The sequence below is a fragment of the Thunnus thynnus genome, chromosome 6 (genome assembly GCF_963924715.1).
Source record: "Thunnus thynnus chromosome 6, fThuThy2.1, whole genome shotgun sequence".
Taxonomy (NCBI): Eukaryota; Metazoa; Chordata; class Actinopteri; order Scombriformes; family Scombridae; genus Thunnus; species Thunnus thynnus.
The window spans coordinates 2015173-2039633 of record NC_089522.1 but is presented as its reverse complement, the minus strand read 5'-3'; the positions used below and the strand labels follow the sequence as shown (position 1 = coordinate 2039633).

Below are 24461 nucleotides of genomic sequence, written 5' to 3'. Positions count from 1 at the left end.
GCCAGGCCTTTATTTGAAACCAACTTATATCAGAGAAAGACATTTATTTTAGTTCCCTGTTTTCTGATCTGCTCCTGTTTTAATTTGCTGGTGTTTGCTGTTAATGCAGGCTCAACATCCCTCCATATTTATCTGTTGTCTTAAAAATGTATCCTAATGTACTCCATTTTGCAGTTTTTAAACACTGTTAAGCTAGTGTCAATTAAACTCAACGCTTCCTGGACAGATGCTTCAAAATAAAAGCCTTCCTTTAACTTGACACTTCTGCAGGATATCTTGACTTTTACAATAAAAGTGAACAAAACAATGGCGTAGTAGAAGTAGCTGGAATTAATTAGTGAATGAAAACAACATTTGTGTTAAAAAGATGACTGCTACATATGTATTAAAAACAATATATTTCAATCTTTCAGAAATCCATAAATATCACATTGGACAACAAATGCAGAATGTTCCAGAACCTTCATGGAGCCCTTGGTGAGTTCATTGACTTTTGTTTTCTCAGCCCAGCCAGTGAACTTTCTGAAGCAAAGTCCCTATACAACAAGATAAGTGTCCCTACAGAAGACACTGTCCAGTTTACTGGCTACTTCTGTAATATTAGAAATGTTAAGTTCACCCTTCCAGTAACAACTTTGCTTGTTGCCATCTTTCATCACTTGTTTCTTCAAAGGCGGCAAGAAATTTTAAGTATCTTATCATCCAGATGGCAACTTCCTTTGCATGCTTTATGCCATCTATAGAGGGATGAAGGCCATACAATATAGGCCATGTTAGTGCAAGGCTGTTGGACAACATCATCAATGAAAGAGAATCATTTGCACACAAACTCTAAACCACAAAATAAATGATAAAAGACAATGTTTTGACATACTTCATGTATTGCATATCATTTTTATTTTTGGAAAACGTGGAGGGAAAAAAAGAAAAAGAAACTAGTCTATGTTTCATACGTGAACGGCACAGTTCCCAGTAAAAAGGACAATAGAAAACAAAATGGAACTCATTTTCTATATCATTTAGACAACACTTTGGAACAAATTGGATTTTCTTCTTCTACACTAACAAACAGTCCAGTTTCAACAGCAAGTGTACATAAAGGGTACTGTTATAAGAGTAGCGTAGCTGCTTTAAGGAATAGGGCAGTGCATAATGTGTGTGCATAGCGAGAGTGTGGTTGAGCGAGTGGAGAGAGCAAGCAGCAGAAAAGTGATGGTGAATGTGAGCAGAGCAGAGGAAAAGTTTAGTAGTAAGTAGCACCACTGCAAAGCACTCAACTTAGGGGAAACACTGGCTCAAGACCACATGGATAAACCAGAGGGCGATTGGAAAAAAAAGTTCTGTGGATAGATGAGACCAAAATCGAACTTTTCAGCTTGAATGAGAAGCATTATATTTGGCAATGAGCAAACACTGCATTCCAGCATAAGAACCTTATCCCATCTGTGAAACATGCAGGTGGTAGTATCATGATTTGGGCTGCTTTGCTGCCTCTGAACCAGGACAGCTTACAAACAAACAAAGCTTACAAGATGGAGCTATGAGCTCTGAGTCAAAGTCCTGACCTTAATCGTATAGAAATGCTGTAGAAGGATCTGAAGTGGGCAGTTCATGCAAAGAAGCCCACTAACATCCCTGATTTTAGACTATTCCATAAGGAGGAATGGGCTAAAATTCCTCCAAGCCAATGTGCAGGGCTGATAAACAGTTACCGGAAACGTTTGGTTGAAGTTATTGCTGCAAAAGGGGGTCACACCATTTACTGAAAGGAAGGGTTCACATACTTTTTCTTCACACAAATATGTAAGATTTGATAATTTTCCTCTGGTATATGCAGATAAATAATAAATGAATTAGTTTAATTGGGTTTTCTTTATCTAGTTTTAGAACTTGTAAAAATCTGTTCACATTTTAGGTCATATTTATGCAGAAATAGAGAACATTCACAAACCTTTAAGCAGCGCTGTATCTTCAAACGAGCCTCACATGGTTCCCCTGCTTGTTACGTTGTAATTGCTGATTCTTCACCAAATGAGTCATACAGAATACAAATTCTCCTTCTGGGCCCTGGTTAAGCCCTATATAAATAAATCTTTATCACGTATTTTATTGAAAAATACACAACTCCACATGTGATCTGAACCACTATTTTTTATATTATGTATGTATACCAAAAACATGCAGGCTTGGTTGATTGGCAACTCTAATTTGCCCATAGGTGTGAATATGAGTGTGAGTGTTTGTCTGCCTCCATGTGTGAGTCCTGTGATTGACTAGCAACTTGTCCAAGGTGTACCCCGCCAATCCTCAGCTAGGATCGGCTCCAGCTCCCCCCAACCTTCTAGAAGATAGGCGGTATAGAAAATTACCATAAATAGATGTAAATTTACAAAACTTTTTAAATATATATTCTTTGTTCAGACCTCATGGGAGTTTGAAATGTAAGGATATAAAAACGTATTTGTTCAACGATTACACGGGCTGCAAGTTTGGACATGAGTTGAACTCTCAGCAGCAGCAATTTTTTTTCTCTGAGGTTGAGGATGGAATTTGTGAGTTCTTTGTGAAATGTGTTAAAGCTCACGTACACAACATCAAGAGTCCATGGGCATGAATAAGATTCCCTGAGGATTGCCTGCTCCCTCAAATCCTCACTCTGTAAGCTCTTCTAACTGCTGCATGACCCTGGGGCAAAATTTGCTGTTGGGCCCCAAGTGACCCACATACTTAAACACATTTATTTTAGGAATATCTACCACGTGAGAACAATACAGACTGAAACAATAAAGATCTAGGGTCTCATTTATAACTGTTGTATACGCACAAAACAGGGGAAAGACAGGAGAGATTGGCGACGCAGATGGTGAGGTGGTGAATTGAAGCCAGATTGTGAAATAAAACAATAAAAGTCCGTTCATAGCTGTCACTTTCCTTCACCTGCAGCTTCCCGAGTGCAAGTGATGAGCAATGCTGACTCTTGACAGTGATTGGTCAGGCATCTCGAGACAGAGAGACTGATTGGTGTGGCGAAAGAAACACATGAACATCAGTATTCATGAATACTTTTGCATGGACGAGTTACGGTTGAATGTGGGCATGTGATAAGAAAAGGCCACACAATTAGCAAATATGGAGGAGTAACCTAATTTGATACAGTATTGTAGTTGTGCAAATGAACAATTATCAAATTACCAAAAAACAAGTGACACGCAGTGAAAGAATGGAGTTTTTGGGGCACACTGGTGTCCCCAAAATATCAAGAAAGGCATTAGTTTGAACAGTCGACTGCATATTGAGAATTAAATTAATTTCTCTATTCTTCACTGTTACTGCTGGTTGATGCGAAATGCATGCTGGGATACTTCCACCCAAGTCAGCTCCCAAAGCATGCTGGATAAAATAGGAGGAGCAAGAACATTGAAGTGAAATTACTGTCAGATATCGTAAAACAGGACTTGAAAGGTTGAAATTCCAAACTATGGTTTTAAAACTGAAAAATATGCTTTAAATATTCTAAAATAGGATTTGATTGTCTGAAATGATTGCTTCACACTTACAATGTTTGCAATGTAATGTTTTCAGTATAAGACTAGTTTTGCAGGCATGTAATACACTCCTTGCAGTGTTTCATCTCACTTTTTTCAGAGATTCAGTACTTACTTTTCAGAGATTCAAATATGCACTTTCTGCTGGGGTTTTAACAGGGTAAATGATTGGAAACAGAAAAGAAAAGGTTGCACTGAAAGACCAGACCACCTTGGGAGGGAACTTGCAGATGCTCAATCAATCACGTGGCTTCAGCTCAGCCATCTAAGAGGAATCCATCAAAACATGTTTCAGTTGGCCAGATGGGATGTCAATCAATAACACAGAGGAACACAGATTGAGAAAGGCCTATTGTCTCCAAAAGTTGAACTCACCAGTGTGAGTGTGTGTGTGTGTTTGTGTGTGTGTGTGTATGCTTCCAGATGAAGTGGTGTTGAAGTTTGAAGATGGACGGGTACGGGTCAGAAATGTGCTGTATGATACCCTGCCTGTCATCGTCCACGGGAATGGACCAACCAAGGTACTGACTTGTCATAACATACTGACCAATCACATGCTCAACCCAGCAGCCTAATGAAGCTAACCATCAGAGTAGCTCAAGGCAAGGTCAACTGCTGGTACTGGTGTCTTAGTACTTCCATTACTTAAGGCAGTGAGTCTGAGACCATGACACCTCATGTGCCATGATCAAAATAAAACATATAAAACTGATGTGAAAAGGCATTCTCAACAAGTCATCCAGCAATGAGCAGCCGAATCAGTTAAGATGAATTTTTAGCCGTTAATGGTACAAACAGACTGTCAGTGTGTTCCAAGTCTCTCTGCAAAATATGTTGGAATATGAGCCAAACCCAACTTTATTACTGTTGGCCTATTTCCAACTGAAATCAGATTGCATATTTTTTATGCTACAGCATACGTATCTGCTCTGTAAATCACCTGAGCGTTCCCTTTAAGAAAACTCAATACCCAATAGGGACCCATATTTTTTGGTGTCATCACAGCGCCCCTTGTCTTTACATATACCAGAATGTTGTTGTTTATGTATAACAGAGCAATGATTTATTATCAATTATTTCATTTTAAACAGTATTACATGTAGCATAGAAGCAACTACTACTCCCATGAAAATTTACCAGTGCAGCAGTGCAGGTACTCACATCATCATAACTCTCATCCATATCCATAAAATTCACCAACACAAAGTCAAAACCCCCCTTTTTGTCTATGAACATGGGTACAAGTCTTGTGTCACAGCGTAGCTTGCTGAATGAGAAACCAAACCAAACAAACCAAACAAAGGGATTAACTTTGTGATTTAATTTGATGTAGTTTTATTAAATTGCTGTGGTATCGTAACAGGTGCACAGTAAATAGACCCTGACAAAGTACTTGTAAATATTGTTTTTTTAATATTGAAAATCAGTCACTCTCTTCTTCAAGCACTGGATATCAGATTGAGAGAACATATTTGTTTTCCAGCTCCAGATGAACTACCTGTGCAACTACATCCCCAATGCATGGACATTTGAGAGTGGATGCTCAGTGTGTAATGAGGATCTACGCCCACTCACAGCTCTTAAGGTCTGTTCACAGGTTTTTGGTCTCCTGATTGACAAATTGTCTTTCCCTCAATCACATTTAATCAATATTCTAAATTATTTTAGCTTTTCAATTAATGTTTTTTCCAACTACCTTTGGTACCAAATAGAAGTGATAATCCTTTTCTCCTGGAACTCCTGGAATGTTTATTTTCCTTCCAACAGGAAAGTGAATACCCACTGGTGGTGATTGGCATCTTCATTCAGCAGCCCACCCCCTTTGTCACAGTGTTTTTCGATCGCCTACTGAAGCTCCAGTATCCCAAGAACAGGCTCAAACTCTTCATTTACAACCAGGTAACAGGAGATGATTTAATGCATCATCTTTAAATTCACATTAAAGGCAAGTGTTACTGATAGATTTTTTTCTAGCAAAATAGTTTGAATAACATGGAGTACAAGGCAGGAGTGGATCTATTATAATCCTCTACCCCAATTAATGAAACCAGGTTTCTTCTTTTAAGTGGTATTTAAGAAAACAGCTTACTGGAGAAAGCTGACTGTAAACCAGTCACTTCAGTGCATGTAAACACACTGACTGACAAAAAAGGTAGTGATGAAGGAATAGAAACAGGTTGTAAGGTTGCACAAACATGCACCACTATAACTTATGCAAGGATCCACCTCTGTTAAAGGCTGGCTTTTACGCATATTTAATGCAACTCTGTGTGATTCAGAGTCCTTCTGTCCACTTCTTCTTTTATCTGTTTATTTCTTCTTTCCCAACAGGAAGCTCATCACGAGCATCAGGTCAGCTCTTTCCTGAAGGACCATGGAAGTCTTTATCAGGATGTCAAGTTGATCAGGCCTGAAGAAGAGATGGATGAAGCTGCGTCCCGCAACATGGGCTTGTGAGTTATACAAAGAGTGGTTGGCTGTATGACACATCAGTAGTTACAAAGTATTCCTAAAGAAACTGAGCTGCTACAGCATACAGCTCAATTTCAACAGTCACATGAAGACAATTACAAAATCAGCCTACTATCACCTGAAGAATATATTAAGAATTAAAGGACATGTCTCAGCAGGATTTGGAAAAAACTTGTCCATGCATTTATCTTCAGTAGACTTGACTACTGTAATGGTGTCTTCATAGGTTTCCCTAAAAAAATCGATCAGACAGCTGCAGCTGATTCAGAACACTGCTGCTTGAGTCCTCACCAAGACTAATAAAGTGGATCATATCACTCCAGTTCTCAGATCTTTACACTGGCTTCCTGTCTGTCACAGAATTGATTTCAAAATACTGCTTATAAAGCACTGAATGGTTTAGGGCCGAAATACATTTCTGATCTGCTGCTACATTATGAACCATCCAGACCTCTTAGGTTGTCTGAATCAGGTCTGCTTTCTGTCCCCAGAGTAAAAACTAAACATGGAGAGGCAGCGTTCAGTTTTTATGCTCCACATTTCTGGAACAAAACTCACAGAAAACTGCAGATCAGCTGCAACTTTCAGTTCCTTTAAATCAAGGCTGAAGACTTTTCTGTTTGCCACTGCTTTTAAATAAATCAAATTTGAAGGTGAAGAAGGGCTGAGGGCTGAGAAGAGTTTGGCTCCAAGGCTGAAGGATGCAGGCATTGCTGGGTAGTCGGTGCTCCGGTCCTGCAGGTCAGAGGGCCCAGGTCACTCCTTTGTGCAGTCCTTACAGAGTTAGCGGCAAGCTAACTCTGCTTCATGGCTCCTGTGCCTATTAAATCAGCCAGCAGATTTGTGTGGTAGCTGCTGGTACTAGATAACTTAGTTATTGAGTCTTAGGCAGGCTCTCGCGTCTTCTGCTGTAAAGAAACGAGTTCTGTGTGTGTGAGAACTAAGCAGCAGGGCTGTTCCCACAGTAGCCGTAAGGGGAAAGAGAGGGAGAGGGAGAACAGGGGAATCTCTAGTTTTCTTAACCTGGGTCTATGGGTGGAGTTCACACTTGGGTGCAAGCAACCAAGGACTCTTTGTTTCTTAGAGTCTTGTGTGTGGTCAGCTGGTGAGACCCAACACAGTATTTCTGTGAGTGTAGCCTTAGAATATCTAGCTGTCATATATTTCTGGATGCTCTGTAGTGAAGCTTTTACTACATGTGCAGGGTGCACAGGGAAGAGTTTGAGATGCTTCACAAGAAGCTGTCTGTAGTCATTTACTGAACTGAACATTTACTGAACAGTCAAAAATGTGCTTTTCCTCTTGTTCCTTAACTCTGATGTCGTTCTGTCCTCCGTCCAGAATGTTATATGTGCAGAGTTTGTTTTCACATTCATCTGCTGATGGAGGAAAGTTTCTCTGTGCTCACCTTAAATCTGAGTTTAACACAAGAGCATTATTTATGACATCACAAATACAGTAGTGTGTAGTTAATCAAGCATTTTTATAGATCTTACATAAATAGCCTCTAGAGGTCTAATGTCTATGTTTAAAGTTGAACTGAAATAGTTCATTCTCCTCACCTTTTGTGTAAGGAAATATAATTGATAGTGATAGTACTACAACGATTAGGCAGAATTTTCTGTTTTCTTAAGAGGATGAAACAGTTTTTGGACATATTTGTGGAAATAGTGGATGAGCCTCAAACCTTTGAGTGGGTGTTTCCCATGGCAGCAGTTGACTAGCAACAAATGTCAGTCAGGAGCAGTCTTGTAGCAAATGTGAATTTTTATTTCTGTTTTAACAAAAATCAGAATCAGAATCTTTTTTTATTTGCCAAGTATGCAAGCAGACAAAGAAGAAGAAGTCTCTTCCTCTCCAGAACAAGCATACACGGGGAATAAAACTAAAAACAGTGAGTAAAGCAGTTTAAAGTTAAAAATTGGTGTTTCGCCCACGCTGTTCAGTGGAAAGAGGATGTCCAGGAGGGACTGCTGCTAACATTTGCTCAGCTTGTTTCTCTGATAATTTAAGATCCAGACGTTCAGTGGCTAAAACCCTTCATCTGGTTAAAAGATACAGTTAAAAACGACCAAGACCTAAAACGTTTATCATAAAAATGTGGCTTAAAACTGAGCAAAAGTCAATTTATGACGATTTCTTGTGGGCAACCACAACGCTGAAATACTATCATGATGCGTATACCACAGACTGTATGGCGTACACTCCTTGGTAGAGGCCATTGTAGCAGACAACCACAATGCCAATGTATGCATCTTGTGCACATATACTCTTTGGTAGAGGGGGTATGACGCCATTGACATGCGACCAAATGAAACGGATTGGTTTTTGGGTTTTTTTTTTTATTAATTCAACTTCAGATAACATAAATGGAGTAATATGACAGAAATATAGAACAAACACATATACAACGCCAGGGATTACAGATAAATATGAAATGAAAATGGTGCAGTAAAAAAATAAAGACATAAAAAGTAAATTTACACAGTACAATTATACTAGTATATCAAATTTGGAGCGCAAATGTAGTTTTCACAGCTTTTCTATTGCATGAGGTAGACAATGTTTTAATGTAGGATTCTGTTTCTTTTTTAAATGTACAAAAAGAGGGATTAACTTTTAGCGCCTTACATTTATGTATATACAACTTGGCCAGCAACATGATAAGATTACATAGAAAATATTCATTGTCCAATTCTCTCCCATAATAAAGCCAAACATACTATCCTTCAAACAAAGAACAAAAGCATCATAAATATGGTCTAATATGAAACGACAGATGCCTTGCCACAGATTGTGTTGAGTGTGTTCGCAAGACCAAAACAGAGGGAAGACAGTCTCTGGGTGTATCTTACAAAAAGTACAAGATACATCAATATCCTTCTTAAATCTTACTCAAAATGATTTGACAGAATAACAGCAATGAATGATCTTAAAAGAAATTTCTTTAACTTTGTAACCAGTAAATATCTATCAGGAAGAGACCATATTTTTTCCCAACATAAATCCTGAACAAACGCATTCCAGGTCACAATTACATATGGTACAGAGACACAGTCAACTTGGAATAAGTTACAGATTTTTTTGTTATTTTTACAGAATGCAGATAAAAAACACAATTTTCCTATAGGCGTAGTCAACTGGATCAAGTGAAGGTGTCACAGCAGAAGGTGAAAAGACATAACCCTTATAGAGCATGATAACATCAGATGGAATGGCATCAAAAACAATAGCTTTCCTTCCTTATTGAGAAGTTGCCTCACCAGTACAATACCATTCCTGAACCAACTGTCAAAAAATAAAGATTTCCTTTTGTAACACATATCCTTGTTGCTCTGGAAGTTTTTGTGCAGCTAGCTGGGGTCTTGTAGGATGTGTGAGAAGTGGAATCATTGATTGGAAACAGCAAGTTTTTTTTAAATAATTTTTTGAACATATTTTTGTGTATAATATTTTGAAAGGGGCTTTATCATTCTGGAAGTTTTTGTGCAGCTAGCTGGGATGTGTGAGAAGTGGAATCACTGATTGGAAACAGAAAGGCGTTTTTTTTTAAATAATTTTTTGAAATTATAGTCAAATAGTGCATTTTTTCAATTCTCTGTTTGAATCAAACCATACTGTTCAAACCACATTTAGCCGACAGATCATTCATGTCTTCCAAGCAGAAAACCTCATCACTGTAATAACAGAAGTGTACGCGCAGTGTTGATGAAATATATGAAAGTGATAAGTGCAAGCTTCTGGAAAGCTGTTTCTGTGACTGCTGGTGGAGGTTTTTATGGATCTTAATGTTTCCTCGATGAAAAACAAAGGAGGTTTTATGTACACGGGAGGTTTAATTCATTTTTAACTATATTACAAACAAGAATCTAAGCCAGACAAAAGGCAACCATCATGTGTGGGAATACATGTCAATATGTGTGCTGTTTGACACTGTATTGTTTACATAAAGCATATGTCAGTATTGCTCCTTAAGTTCACATAACGTACATGTCAATGTTTCCTTTCTTTCAGTGATATGTGTCGGAAGGACAAGGACTGTGACTATTTCTTCAGCTTGGACATCGAAGTGGTCTTAAAGAATGAGAACACGCTCAAAATTCTCATTGAACAAAACCTGTAAGTATATTTATCAATGCTGAATTGTCAGTAATAATCCTGTGATGGTCTCTGCTGATGTCTTGGGACTGCTGTAGTCACGACCACATGTAATAAATCTATTCACTTCTGTGAAGACTAATTTAGTAGCTTAAGTTATGTTTTTACTAACTGCACTGTTGTACTAACACTTCTGTAATTGTTCCCAAGTCCTGTTGTGGCACCGATGATAACTCGGACTGGCAGACTGTGGAGCAACTTTTGGGGAGCCCTCAGTGCAGAAGGCTACTATGCCAGATCTGAGGACTATGTGGACATTGTTCAAGGACGCAGGCTGTAAGTTGCTCAAATGTTGTTCTCTAAAGACTTCACATAGGTGTTTAGCTAGACTTTGTAAGATTTGGTTGACAAACTAGACTTGAGAACTTGAGAAACTAGTCCAAATGTCCATAGAAATATCAACTTGTGCATCTGATCACACTGAAAATACAGTATAATGGTGGGGTGCGGCGGAGAGACGTAATCTTAATAAATGTTGGTAATATCCTGATCATTAGTTTATTTTTATATCAGAATGATTATATGTAATCCGTCTCGCTCGTCATTGGTAAAAGATCAATTTTATTGAACTCATAACCTACTGTAAATTCTAAAAATAAAAGCATATGTTGAAATGTTGCACAACCAAATAAAGGCCTCGTGAAAAGATTGAGCTGCCTTAAATTACCTATAGCTCACATGGTACAAAAGAAAGATATAAGTCTGCACACTGTAGCTCCCTTCGATGCAGTTTAAGGAGATATCCGTTAGTGATGTTTGGAGTTACATGCTCTTTTTCAGACTAAACTAAATATTTAATTGCCATCTTCAATAGATCATAGGCTCCAGTCACATGACAGTCACATGATACGTGTGTAAAACCCATCCAATCATTGATCACCATCTTATATATGAGTGCCAACACATATGTAAAAAATTCTACCTGACAAGAACATGGCAGCAATCACAGGAATGATCTTATAGTAAAGTCCTCATTGAGACCCATTGGTGTGAGAGTATCGAGTGTATAAATCCAAAACAGTTCTCTTCTCAGGAGTAGAGAGTCAACGTCGCCTCTTCTACAAGGGCATTGAATAGCTTCAATGCCGATGTATCTGAGAGTGGATATGCTGTGCAGGGCTTTTTTAAGCTTTTAAGCATCTGGGCTTGTTACATCCTGGTTACGAATGGCACATCGGTGTTCTGTGATCCTAGTTTTGAGGGCTCTGGTTGTTTTTCCAATATGAGCAAGACCACAGGGACATTTAAGCATATATATTATATTTTTATAACAGTCCAACGTAGAGTGAGGCAAAGCTGGATGACATTTTGGATCACATAGCCACTCCTGAGACCTGGAGATAAAAGTCAGCACCATATAGAAAATAATTGAGGGACATCTTTTAGAGTATAGAGGTGCCTCCATTTAAATCTAGCCATATTGAAGATATAACGGCTACTGTCCTGATGCATTTCTTTTGTGCTGTGAGGGTTCTTTCTATATTTCTATATTATATTTTATTTTAAGAGCATGCAGCTCGAAATGTCACTAGTGGATGTCTCATTAAACGCCATTGAAGGGAGCTTCAGTGTGTGGACTTTCATCTGTCTTTTGTACATTGTTTCTTTGGTCCAGCACCTGTTTGAAGTTTATTGGATGTGTACATCTACTACACTTTTTTGATAAAGCTCACATGGTAAATTCAGCACAATTTATATTTCCACTGCACTAATTCCATCATAAAACAACAGAGTCATGTTATCCTCACAAATACTGTTCTTATTTACTAATTATTTGCAGTTGCTTCTCCTTTATGTTTTTCTTCTTTTATTTATTTTTTCCTCAAAAAGGGGGGAGTTAGGAAATGGTAGGTTGATACAGAGGGTCAGGTAGAAGAAAATATCTGGGCACCCACTAATTATAGATTATGTTGCTGTATATCATGTGTAAACCACACCATGTAAATTTCATGTAAATCGGATGATGTTTGTCATATAAGGCTGACCTCCTGTTGTCAGTAGGTGGTGCTATGACTATGACTCAGTATTGACATGTAAATATGTTCAGGCCTGGACTCTTATCAAGCATGAGAAATTTGCTGCAGGCTGGACAATGTACATTTAAGTTACGATAACTTCCCACTTCATGGCGAATCATTGAAGTTCACTGCATCGCCACGGCAATGAAGTTCAATGAAAACTCAAGAATTTGATAACTTTTCATCATAAAGGTCTTTAAATGACACTGACCAAATTTGAAGTTGGTCGAGTCAAATTTCTAGGAGGAGTTTCTTAAAATACGGTGGCTGAAAATTGCAAAAACTTTTCTAAAATTGCAAAATAAATTCAAAATGGCTGACTTCCTGTTTGACTGAGGGTATGGCTCCAAGAGGCTTTTTTGTGCATCTGGACATGATTCATGGGCCTACCAAATTTTGTTCATCTATGTCAAATTTAAAGGCTTTAATGTTATTATTATTAAATTTGACATTCTACGGGGGGCCCTCGAGTCATTTTGCCACACCCAAGACCAACAACCATATCAGACAACTATATATACACCTTCTGACGTGTGTGCCAAGTTTCGTGAATGTTCGAGCACTCCTAGCCCCTCAAACATAGCTTCCTGCTTCATGGCAAATAATACATCGCCATGGCAACAGCTTTTGATGAAAACTCAATAGCTTCACCATGTAGTATTGACAGTAGCTTAAAAACAATCAAACTTTGCAAAACTGTGTGTAAGCAACTGGCATTAATGAGCGACAGAAAACAGTGTATCTGTTAGATAAGAGTGGCGGTGAGTATGATATGACTCTGTTGCTGTAATGATAGAACTAATGCTTAGCAGAAAACAGGGATGCCTCTTACTAAAATATGATGAAATATACTTATAAGACAAGGGAAATAAGGAGCAAAGTGTCTCTGTGACTGACGTAAATAAAGGCCACTATTTCAGAATTTACAGTATTTTAACACAGCCTGTTCCTGATATTAGATCCTAGTGTTAGTATGTAAATTGCCTAAGACTGTCTTGTTTTTTTTAGGGGTGTGTGGAATGTCCCATATGTGTCCAATGTGTACCTGATGAAGGCCAGCCTACTGCGATCAGAGCTCAGAGACTACGAACTGTTTAACTCACACATTTTAGACCCTGACATGGCTTACTGCCACAATGTTCGCAGCAAGGTCAGTAAGAATTCATTAAGGCAATGGCTGAATCACCTCATTTCATGTGCAGCACTTGTAGTTGACATCTATCTACTATATACTGTTCCCTGTAACATTTGACCTGTTATGTGTATTTTCTTTTTTTCAGGGAATCTTCATGTATGTAACCAACATGCACACTTTCGGTCGCATCCTGTCAACAGAAAACTATCAGACCAATCATCTTCATAATGATCTGTGGCAGATCTTTGAAAACCCAGTGGTGAGATTCAGCATGCCTTTTAATGTATTACTAATAGGACTAGTTTGTAGTGCAGAAGGGGCTCCCCCTTCTGGTGGTTGTTGGTTATTTCAATGGCTGACATCTCTATATAAAGTGTAGGAGTATTAATACTTAATTATTTAATTACCTTGTTATTGGGGACACCACCTCCTTTTGGTAAGGATTTGTTAGTGCCAGGAGGGAGCACTAACCCTTGTTCAATTTAATCAATGAATCAGTCTCACAATCTTAAGGTCTTGTCCCAAACAGTGACCTCTGTTTACTGCAGCTCAAAGAAACAACCAAACGTCAGAAGAAAGAATCAAGTCATTCCAGGCTGCTCTGAAAGAGTCTTTAGGCCGGATTCACTTCTAGTTTGCAGTATTGCTCTCAGAGAGCAGGTAGAGGTTCAGTTTCAATTATTGTATTCTTCTTCAGGAAGAAGCTGAGGATTCAGGAATAAAGTTAACTGTGACTACGCTCAAATCTTCAGCAGCGTCTACTTCAAAATAAAAAAACTGTACGTGTTTACCTCAAAATTAAATTACTATATGTGGAAATCCAAGACTTAATGTTACTAATAACAATAAACCTCACTGGTAGCGAGAAAGGCGGTGAATCAGATCAATAAAACGTTATTTTCTAAATGTTTCACAGCGGTTACATTCTAAAGCACAAATAAACACGCCCACACCCCCACACACCTCCGCTCGACCCTGCGGCTGAATGCCGCACCGCCTGATTTAGTCTGAATACGGCCTTAACATAAGGGAATTTAACTCATGTCAATAGAGGGCGGTAGGGTCACATATAGTACAAAGGTAATAAAATAAAAGTTCAGTATCTGTTTAATACATAGTCACACAACTATAAAAGTTATACCATTCTTCTTGTATTTACAAGACAAGCAACATTACATAACTTGCATAATGATTAGATATTTAATTTACATGAAATTCAGGTTTTGCTCGGTTTTGCAGGGAGGCTTCACAAAAGTCCTCAGGAATGTGAGTTAGAGTTTATAGCTTTGGTGTGGTAAGATAAGAGAACTGTGTCCCATTTAAGGTTGGGGCTGTTTGGTCTTTCTCCAGTCCAAGTAGCCCTAGGGTCAGTTTTATGCTTTTAGTTCAGGCCATAATTTTTGGATGTTTGGTCAGAAATGGTCTCTTAGGGGTCTTTCTGAGTCTGTTGAGCATCATTGATCAACCCCCACTTAGAAGCTTACAAAGGTCAGTTCTGTAGCTTGTTTTACCCACGGATTATCTATGAATCATGTAAGTGGACCTACACAAGGGAGTGCAACTTGATGCAATTTGGACATGCAACATGTTCAATATTAATAAACTTGGAATAACCAAGCGATCAGTTCAGCTCTGTTATGCTTTGGGGGGCATTTTGCTGGCATGGTTTGGGTACATTTGTCCCCTTAGAGGGAAGGGTCACTGCAAATCAATACGAAGTTGTTCTGAGTCATCACCTTTATCATATGATGAAACATTTCTATCCTGATGGGAGTGGTCTCTTCCAGGATTAAAGTAACTAGTAGCAGTGTAAAGTGCAAAAGTAGCAGGAATAGATCCAGTTGTGCTCTGTATTTGCACTGAATAGTATGTATGTTTTGTGCTTCTTTCAGGACTGGCAGGAACGCTACATTCATGAGAACTACACTCGCATCATGAAGGATAAACTGATTGAAACTGTGAGTTACAACACAAGTTGTCCAACAGACACCTTAAAGGAGCAGTGTGTAAGATTTAGTGCCATCTAGTGGAACAGAGTTGGCAGAAATGGAATAAAATATTCATAAGTATGTTTTAATTAGTGTATAATCACCTGAAAATAAGAATTGTGTTTTCGTTACCTTAGAATGAGCTCTTTATATCTACATAGAGAGCAGGTCCTCTTCCATGGAGCCTGCCTTTTTGAGTTTCTCAGTACATGAGTTGTCCACGTTGAATCACAGTAAAAATACAGATTTTATATAGAGAACTCTTAATGACAGTGAACACTTCAGGTGGTTATCTGGTGGTTAAATTGTGCCGTGTATTTTCTGTGCCGCAGCCTTGTCCTGATGTGTACTGGTTCCCAGTTTTTACCGATATTGCTTGTGACCACATCGTTGAAGAAATGGAACACTTTGGGAAGTGGTCAGGAGGAGGCAATATGGTATGTTATCATCCTGTATCAAATCTACTGCAAAGATTTACTAAGTGAAAAATTAGTGTAGAAGTTGTTTTTTTTCTCCTCTAAAAACCACATCAAGGATTTCTCCCCCTGCTCTTTGCAGAGCAGTTTACATCCGCAATGAATTTGACATAAGAAGCAGTATGTGTCATTTTTTGTGTTATTTTGATACCACTTTTGCTGTGGTATAATAAGCAAGTCACAACTTATTTGAAGCAGTCTTCCCAACGGATTTAATTTTTACAGATATAAATATTGTTTTTCTTGTAGCCAGAATGGAATAGATAGAAGACAAGTTTGTTTTGTCAGTACTCTAATGACTATGACTGTAATGACTTTAATTAGTTCTCCCCTTCCCTGTAGATTATATGAACCTCAATCACATGTCATCATTGCTTCTTTGTTTTTCAGTATTTGTCATTATTTGAAAAAGAATCTTTCAGTAAGTTTTGCTGATAATGACTTAAGGTTTTCTCTAAACTGATTCATTTTCTTGCTTGTCAGGACAAAAGAATCCAAGGTGGCTATGAGAACGTCCCTACCATCGATATCCACATGAATCAAATAAACTTTGAAAAGAACTGGCAACAATTTTTACTGGAGTACGTAGCACCGATAACAGAGAAAATGTATCCTGGTTACTACACCAAGGTAAGAGTTCTTATAAGATTCAAATCTGAGTTGAGAGGAATTTCAAATGTCTCATACTAACAATTACAGAATCTTAAATTGATGTCCTTGAACATTATCAAGAAGAAACTGTGCTTCCTAAAATGATAATGTTTGCTTTAAAGCTGACTGAATTACAGAAAATATCATTGGTTAATAATATATTGGTTGTAATATGTGATGTTCTTATTTATCCTATTTTGTTTCCAGCTTTGTTGCAGAGTGGACGTTGCTGTAGTGCTTTTACTACAGCTCACCTGTCAGTCTGATAGAGTAGTTAAGTGGGAGGAGTTATTTTGGGTGTCCAGCGTTACAGAAGTCCTGTTTGAATGATGTGGGTGGTCATTAAACTGTCAATTATTAGAACAAAAGTGGGAATGTTTTGAAAAAAAAACTGATATCCTACTCAGAGACGCTTGATTAATAAAATAACTTAAACGTACAGTATTGTAGTTTACCCACTTCTACTATTTGGAGGAATTTAAAGGATAGGTTCGCAGTTTTTCCAAGTCAGTGTTAAGACAGACTTGAAAAATTGTGAACATGAGGTTATTATTAAAAGAAAACACATCCACTCTGCTACTCTGTCGGGTCCAACCATGACAACTTTTTCTTTGGAATATCTATGAACGAATGTTAGGAATTAGTGGATGTAGCGTTTGTCTTTTCAGTCATGGTGACAATCATGCTCTCGGCGGTGTGTGAAAATTTGTGGATCCTAAGGAATTGCTTTGAAAGGGAGTGAGTATTTCTGGCAGCAGGATGGTGAATGTGGGATTGGGTCAAAATAAATTACAGTGTGTGTGTGTGTGTGTGTGTGTGTGTGTGTGTGTGTGTGTGTGTGTGTGTGTTCATGGTAATGAAGGAACATGTCACTCAGTACAACAGTGAGACTCGATGTGTTTTTAATAGTTTTTGGACAGCAACAGAGGTCTACATCAAGATATATCAGACTTTGATAGATACACAATATTAGTTAGTAGATCCGTTTATTGTTGACTTGGCTCTGCAGGGATTTGTTGACAAGAAGAAAATATAGAATATCATTGAACTTATCTTTTAAGAAAAGAAATTACTTTTATGCTTTTATGACTAACTATATATACTAACTATTTGTATTTTTATAGGGAGAATTTATATGAAAATGCATTGATTCTTGACATGGTACTGAAATTATATGTTTTATAAAAGCTCAGTTGACTGTCAGAAAATGAATCACTAGCCATTTTGATTACTGATTAGTCATTTATCAAGTTGAAAAATGCCAAACATTGGTAGGACAAAATGATCTTAAACTTTAAAGGCACTGTGAACATATGATGTATGATTTGTCATTAGCGCTGACATGTTACGGACTAACTCAATAATGTATAAGATGATGATGTCTTCTTTCATCAGTGTTCCAATCCCTTGAACTTCGTGGTGAGGTACAAACCTGACGAGCAGCCCCTGCTCGAGCCTCACCATGATGCCTCCACATTCACTATTAACATAGCTCTCAACAGCAAAGGTGTTGACTACCAGGTAAATGAGGAGGACCTGGCAGGTAATAGAGGCTTCAAGACATGATGATGCAGGTGATCTGCACCTTTCTCTCTGCTTCTTCTGCTCCATCTCTGGAAGTGAATGCTAGAGCAGAAACCAAGCTGATGCTTCTCTTTATTGAGCAGGAGCTGTGAGGGCGCACATGTGTTCACACTTTGTTTGGCCAGATGAGCAGTTTCTATGCAAATGCTTGCATGACTCCTTTCTGTCTGTTGTGTTTGCAGGCTCAGTTTGACTTGGCCTTTGTAGTTAGATATAAGCCAGACGAGCAGCCGTCTTTGAGGCCACACCATGACGCCTCCACATTCACTATAAACATTGCACTCAATCAAGTGGGCCTTGATTACCAGGTGAGTGTGTTTGGAGGTGAAAATCTGACATTTCCAACTGGTAGCTCATGGTTACTACACTTTAAAAACAGTTCTATTTACCCAAGATACAGTTTAATCCCATTACCCATGCAACTGTTCATATTGTAAAACACATGGCAAACTTAGCTGGTTAGTAAATGGGGATGTCCACCTCAAATCAGAATTTACATTGTGCTGTTGAACTGATTTTGGAAAGCTATGTCAATTGGTATTTTAATTAAAAAAAAGTTATGAATCAGAAACGTGTCACTATCCCAATAAAATCACCCTGACTGCTGTCACAGAGTTGGTTGGTTTATTCATTCAAAACTACTGCAATATGTGTAGGTTGTGAAAATATGTGACTTTGGCATCCCCTGGTAGTAGAATAAACAGGACACTTGTCTCAGTGTCATGTCATATCAAGGAGAGTATGGTTTACAAATTGAAACCAAAAAATTGAAAATAAACAATGCACAATATCATACAAATACAGTGAATTCTACTTTAAGGTGGATATTTCCCTCAAACATACAACACTTGTAACTAAATCATCTCAGGGTGGAGCAATTCTTATTTTTGGGTCAGTAATTTCCTAATAAATTCTTAAGAGTTTCCTTGAAAGAACAATGTACTGGGTACTGATAATAGGGAAAATAGGAGAAAGAAACCCGAGTAGATATTCATTCATTATTAATTTATTATCAGAAACTTCATAAATGTTGAACTGTATGCCAGCCAGCAGCGAAATTTTACATTTTTTGCATGTTCAGCTGACCTGCTGTACAATGACTTAAAGACTCTACACTTAATGGAAATAACAACTTTGTAGCATACCAGCTAAGCAATGTCTTTTTCCGTGTAATTAATATGAAATTACAGAGTTCTTTCCAGGAAACATCCTAGAAAAAATTAGTAGAAATAAACAGAATTAGTAAATAAAGCATTCAATGTCAAATTTTGGGTTCAACATGTTTTTGGGTGTAGAAAGATGTTGGTCCTCAGGGTTCATGAATGTCTGGACAAAACATTTTTAGAGCTTAGGTCAGAACTTTTTTCTGATTTTGACGACTTCTAGTGGAAGTATAAAAAAAATAATACAGAAGATAGCGATGCATGCTATCATCAGAGTTGTTGATTTACTTATGTAACAAGTCCACACATAATATAACATTTCTTAATGAAATTACTGCAAACTAATCACTAATTACCAAGTAATACATAAACAATGTATAGTGGGAGAGACGGGGGTCAATAGAGGCTCATTCTTATCCCTGGGCTCCTTACAGGTTTAATCCATTTCAAAACACCAACTTAAACACATGAACATAGAGTAACTCAAACAACACAGTGTAGCACAAATATTGACAAAGCATGAAGCTTAAATCAGAATCATATCATTGAACATGGAATGCCATCATATTTCTGGCATGTACAGCTACATTACTAGCGTGTCAAACTTTCCATACATGTCATTTCTGTATTTGCGAGTTCGTCTTCTTTGCATGACACATGAACCTAAACCTAAAGCCTTGTTGTTATTGTGGCATCTATGTCGTTTCCCTGCATCTTCAATAAACTGGACTAAACAATCTACAGTATTACTGGTTTATACCACATGGTTTCTTCCTTAGAATTTGTATTTAACAGTTGTTTCGTCTATCATTTCTGAAGCTGGTGTGGTTAAATATTGGTGTGTAGGAAGTCCTATAAGAATTAGTGAGGATTAAATTTTTCATTTCTGAATATTAACATTTTTGAGGTACAATATTTATAATATTTGTTCACTGCTAATTCTGATGATAATACCAGTGGTTTTGCTTGTTAAAGGCCATCAACTAGAAACCGCATATACCCTAAATTCTCAAATAAAAGTTGGTATCACAATCATTGAAGGCATGAATAAATAAAGACAGATTACAATCAGTATTATGTACATTTCACAACCGCTCACTACGCTGCTGAGAACACTTCCAGTTGCTTCCACTTTGCTGTTTTTTTCCAATCAACGATAAGTTACATAAATGAAAGTCAAAACTTCCTGCAGGTTTCACCATAAAAGCCCATCACTTCATACAGATGAAGCAGTAAAATTGTGGTGACTGTTGTTGTGTTATAGAGATGGGGTTCCATAGCACTTAATCAAATTCAAACCCACTATGGAATTTCACTTATTAAATCTGAATCCTTTCGAATCTTATTATGTTTACCTTTCAGCATATGTTAATAACTGAAGTGTAAGGCAGCCTAATTAATGTTCACATCCTGAAAATGAGCTGAACAGCAAAATACATGAATTTGTTTTAAATGTGTCTGATACATTAAGTTAACAGCTGTAGCCTGCTGTACTTCACCAGTTACTTCCTCCAAATACTGAAGGTCCTGATTCACAACTCTGAAGCTGATAAGAATCAAAATTTAACTGAGAGATTCTTTAAGTGACTTGAGCTGATCAGCTGATCATCATCATGGTAGAGACTAGTGGAGACAAAAGCACAACCACTGACATATAAGGTTACGTTTTGTGACACACAACCCTGCGAAGGTGCACCACTATCCCTGATTTGGTCTGAATACAGCCTTAGCTCCTGTCTCTATAAGGCCCCTCTCCAGATGAGCCCACGCTGTTCTGATGGGCTAGCTTAATGAAAGCCTGCTGAGGGGCAGCCGCATCAGAGTAATGTTAAGTTGCTGCTGATGCAAACCCAACATTTCCTGCTTTACTGCTTCATATTAAAAGCTTTTAAATGAGTAAATAACAGGAGACTTTTATTGTGAAGAATGTACAGGAAATGAAACCAAATTAGCTAATGAGCTTCATTAGCAGTGCTAAAAAATGGTGGAAACAACAACATATGGAGATATTTGGAGCTATTTGTTCAGTGGATCAGTTAGAAATAATTCAGGGAGGAATAGTACAAGCAGAAACAGCCACAGTGAGATGTTTGATGAAGAGCTGCTGTGCTGTCTAATGGAAAAACACTTACAGCTTGCCAGCTCAACTTGAGTCATGGCTCGGCGTGACTACCCCAAAAACAATGGAAAAATGCCATAATGTTAGCGGAGCGGAGCAGTGAACAGATAATAATATAAAGAAATCGGTCATGAGCTGACATCAGCTCAGGCTGAAAGTTAAAAAAACGGAAACCGAGCGTTCAGACTAGTCTGAAGCCAGTGTTTTTTGCTCACAGGGGTTACTTCTATATGTTTACCTCATTGTTTGACACTTTAGCAACTTTTAATATGAACATTCAATAATGTAACATTATATATATGACTGAAAGTAAGGAAAAGCATCATAGGTCCTCTAAGTTCTTGGGGATGTAAAAGAGCCATGCTGGGATCAATTCATTACAAACATGTTATAAAAGTGGGAAATTATTTAAAAATGGCTAAAACAAGCAAAACCATGTGGTCCTGTAGGCATCAAATGTTAATATGAGTTGTGTTGCTACTGCAGGGTGGTGGATGCAGGTTCCTCCGCTACGACTGCTCCGTTCAGGCTCCTCGTAAAGGCTGGGCCCTCATGCACCCGGGACGCCTCACCCACTACCACGAAGGCCTGCCAACCACCGCCGGTGTCCGGTACATTGCAGTGTCATTTGTGGATCCCTGAACTCCCTAGCAACGGCACACACCTCACTGGATAGTCCAGACCAAACAGGACACACACTGATAGCATATCCTTCAGATATGTGCAATAGCATCACAGCTGGACAGGTAGTATTCCAAGTTACATGGTGATGTCTGGGTGACTGTGCACCAACACACTTATACCATCTCATAGCTGTGTTTTTTTGCAATTCACTGATTTTGTTTATTATACTTGAGATCTTGAAAGAAAGGTTCTGTATGTAGAATTGTGAGGCAATTTACATGTATTAATGTTTTTTATTGCCAATGAGTGAATGGGTAGTGATGTAACGTAAAAAAAATGAGACCCTCCCTGACTTTCTCGGTTGTCTGTAACAGCCTGTGGACTGATTTCTGTGAAGGATCCAGGCCAGATTTTCTGCAAAAATCCAACGGAAGTGACATTTTTGCGAGCTCCTGAGTGCCATGCCTCTCTCCCGCTAACGTCAACAAACAACCAGCATAACTACATGACAATGCAACCAAAACAGTGCTATCCGACTAGAAACACCCTGCAGATATTAGCTCTCCAGCTAATGAAACAGCTAGCTGCCTCCATTGACCACAACACATTCACAACATAGCCACAACATAGCCACAACACTAATGAGAAGGAATTTCAGATTCCTACATACAGAACCTTTAAAGGAAGGGTTCACAGTTGTTCAAATCTGTCTTAAAAGAGGTACCCAAATGATCATAGAAACAGTTCATCTTGCCATAATCATTCCTCCTGTTCATACTGACCATTAGATCCCTTCATAATGCACTTACAGTGTAAGTGATGGGGGCCAAAATCCACAGTCCTCCTCCTGTGCAGAAATGTATTTTAAATTCAGTTATAGTTAAAGCTAATATGAAGTTTAGCCGTCCAAATGAATTAAATCAAGTGAAAATCTTCAAAAGTTGTTTTTACTACAAATTTCCCTCTCTTTTTGTATCCCTCCACTTTTGGAAGACATCTTTATGGTCAATATGAACAGGAGGCTTGATTACAGCAAGGAAAGCTTGTTTCATTGGTCATTTGGGCTCCTGACTGTTGTTTTAGGACAGACTTGAAAAATTGTGAACCCGTCCTTTAATGATACAAAATGGGATTTACTCTCATCAACTTGTTTCAAAGCAAACAGACGTTGGAACACTTGATCAGAAAATAGTCCAGATACTGATTTTACTCATCACGCATGTCTTTTCCTTTGTTCTTAAAGAAAGCGGACATGTTACTTCTATTGGAACAATGGAACAAACGCTGTAGTCTTCCTGATGTGAATATGTTGCAACACAAGATATTCACATTAGTCAGTCCTCCATGCAACAACATTCAGGCCATTTACGAGCTGACATTGATCCAAGGGCATTCCACAGATCTTGCACATTACATTGATCATGAGGTGTAGGCTACTACTCAGCCTGTGCAGATAACCTCCGATACATGTTACATACTGGGAGTGGAGCGCACCAGACGAGGGCAGTATCAGAAGAGGCTATGGTGTTTTTGGAGCTTAACTCATATTAGAGACTAAATATGTAAGACTCATGTTAATATACACCACTAAAGCACTGTAAATGACCTGATGAGGGCCTGAAGGTTTGTCCTGCTCTGTTATCTAATCTTAAGGTCTTGTCTTGAACAGACACTGTCTATATTTGTCTATATTTGGTTTAGAAGACCTTTATTTCACTTTTTTGCGTGTGTTGCATATTACTTCAATGTGTTCAAACTAATTGCCGCAAATCAAACTTGACATCAGGCAGCAAATTATGTAGCATTTGACGTTTTCTTTACCAATATAATAATTTTTCTTTAGCCTTCCAGCTACACTCTCAGTTGAGAAAGTACTGTTTTCATCATCATTACATGTAGAGCCACTCTAGCACCCTGCTCGGTCAGTTTGAAGTCTCCTGTTTGGTCTGGACTGTGTAGTGTGGATCAGAAATCCAGTTGATCTTTTTGTGCCTTGAGCTGAACTTCTCTCAGGAAATCGCCAGTTCAGCTTAGATATTTCAGTCATGTTTTTGAAAAAGTTTTATATTGTTGCGTTTTTTTTCTGTATCCAAAGCAGTTTTTTTCTAATTCTCTCTTGAACTGAAACACTCCAAAGCCTCTCTTATTTATTTTTTGTACATTTTTTTTTGATAATACACATTGGAATCAGAGCTCACTTTTTCATCTGATATTTGTCAGCTCACTTAATAAAAGTGTAACATACTCAAACATTTCTTGCTGTTACAAACTATTGCTGTGCTTCAACGCAACTTGAATAAAACAGTGAACCAACCGAAGTGTGTCTGTGACTAACATATACTCTCCCTGCCATGTGACAAAAGCATCAAACTCCAACTGATGAACTGAAATCTGTATCTGAATTAAACAGAATGCGTCAAGAAGAACCCGTTTATCTAGATGTTTTAACAGTTGGGATAAGCATCAGAGAGCTAAATCAGCACTGACAAGGTTCATCTCTGTGGTCAATGCAGCATCATGACATGCTA

General features: G+C 38.1%; 1 protein-coding gene across 3 annotated transcripts in view; it reads left to right on the top strand.

Annotated features, from left to right (window-relative positions):
- Positions 1 to 24247, top strand: part of plod1a (procollagen-lysine, 2-oxoglutarate 5-dioxygenase 1a) — a 40519-nt gene extending 16272 nt beyond the window's left edge. Inside the window, exons 6-19 of one of the 3 annotated variants that reach the window (XR_010928590.1) lie at positions 414 to 477; positions 3969 to 4066; positions 5029 to 5130; positions 5313 to 5444; positions 5877 to 5998; positions 10032 to 10136; positions 10326 to 10451; positions 13202 to 13343; positions 13474 to 13587; positions 15221 to 15286; positions 15649 to 15753; positions 16276 to 16422; positions 17839 to 18335; positions 21796 to 21819. Coding sequence is in view for 2 of the 3 variants with exons in the window: in XM_067591234.1 (XP_067447335.1) it covers positions 414 to 477; positions 3969 to 4066; positions 5029 to 5130; positions 5313 to 5444; positions 5877 to 5998; positions 10032 to 10136; positions 10326 to 10451; positions 13202 to 13343; positions 13474 to 13587; positions 15221 to 15286; positions 15649 to 15753; positions 16276 to 16422; positions 17839 to 17964; positions 21796 to 21951 (1605 nt within the window). In the remaining variant the exon portion in view is untranslated. Of the gene's footprint in view, positions 1 to 413; positions 478 to 3968; positions 4067 to 5028; positions 5131 to 5312; positions 5445 to 5876; positions 5999 to 10031; positions 10137 to 10325; positions 10452 to 13201; positions 13344 to 13473; positions 13588 to 15220; positions 15287 to 15648; positions 15754 to 16275; positions 16423 to 17838; positions 18336 to 21795 lie in introns of all 3 variants that reach the window. The other 2 variants (XM_067591234.1, XM_067591233.1) reach the window with 2 other exon arrangements.
- The last annotated feature ends 214 nt before the right edge of the window (positions 24248 to 24461 follow it).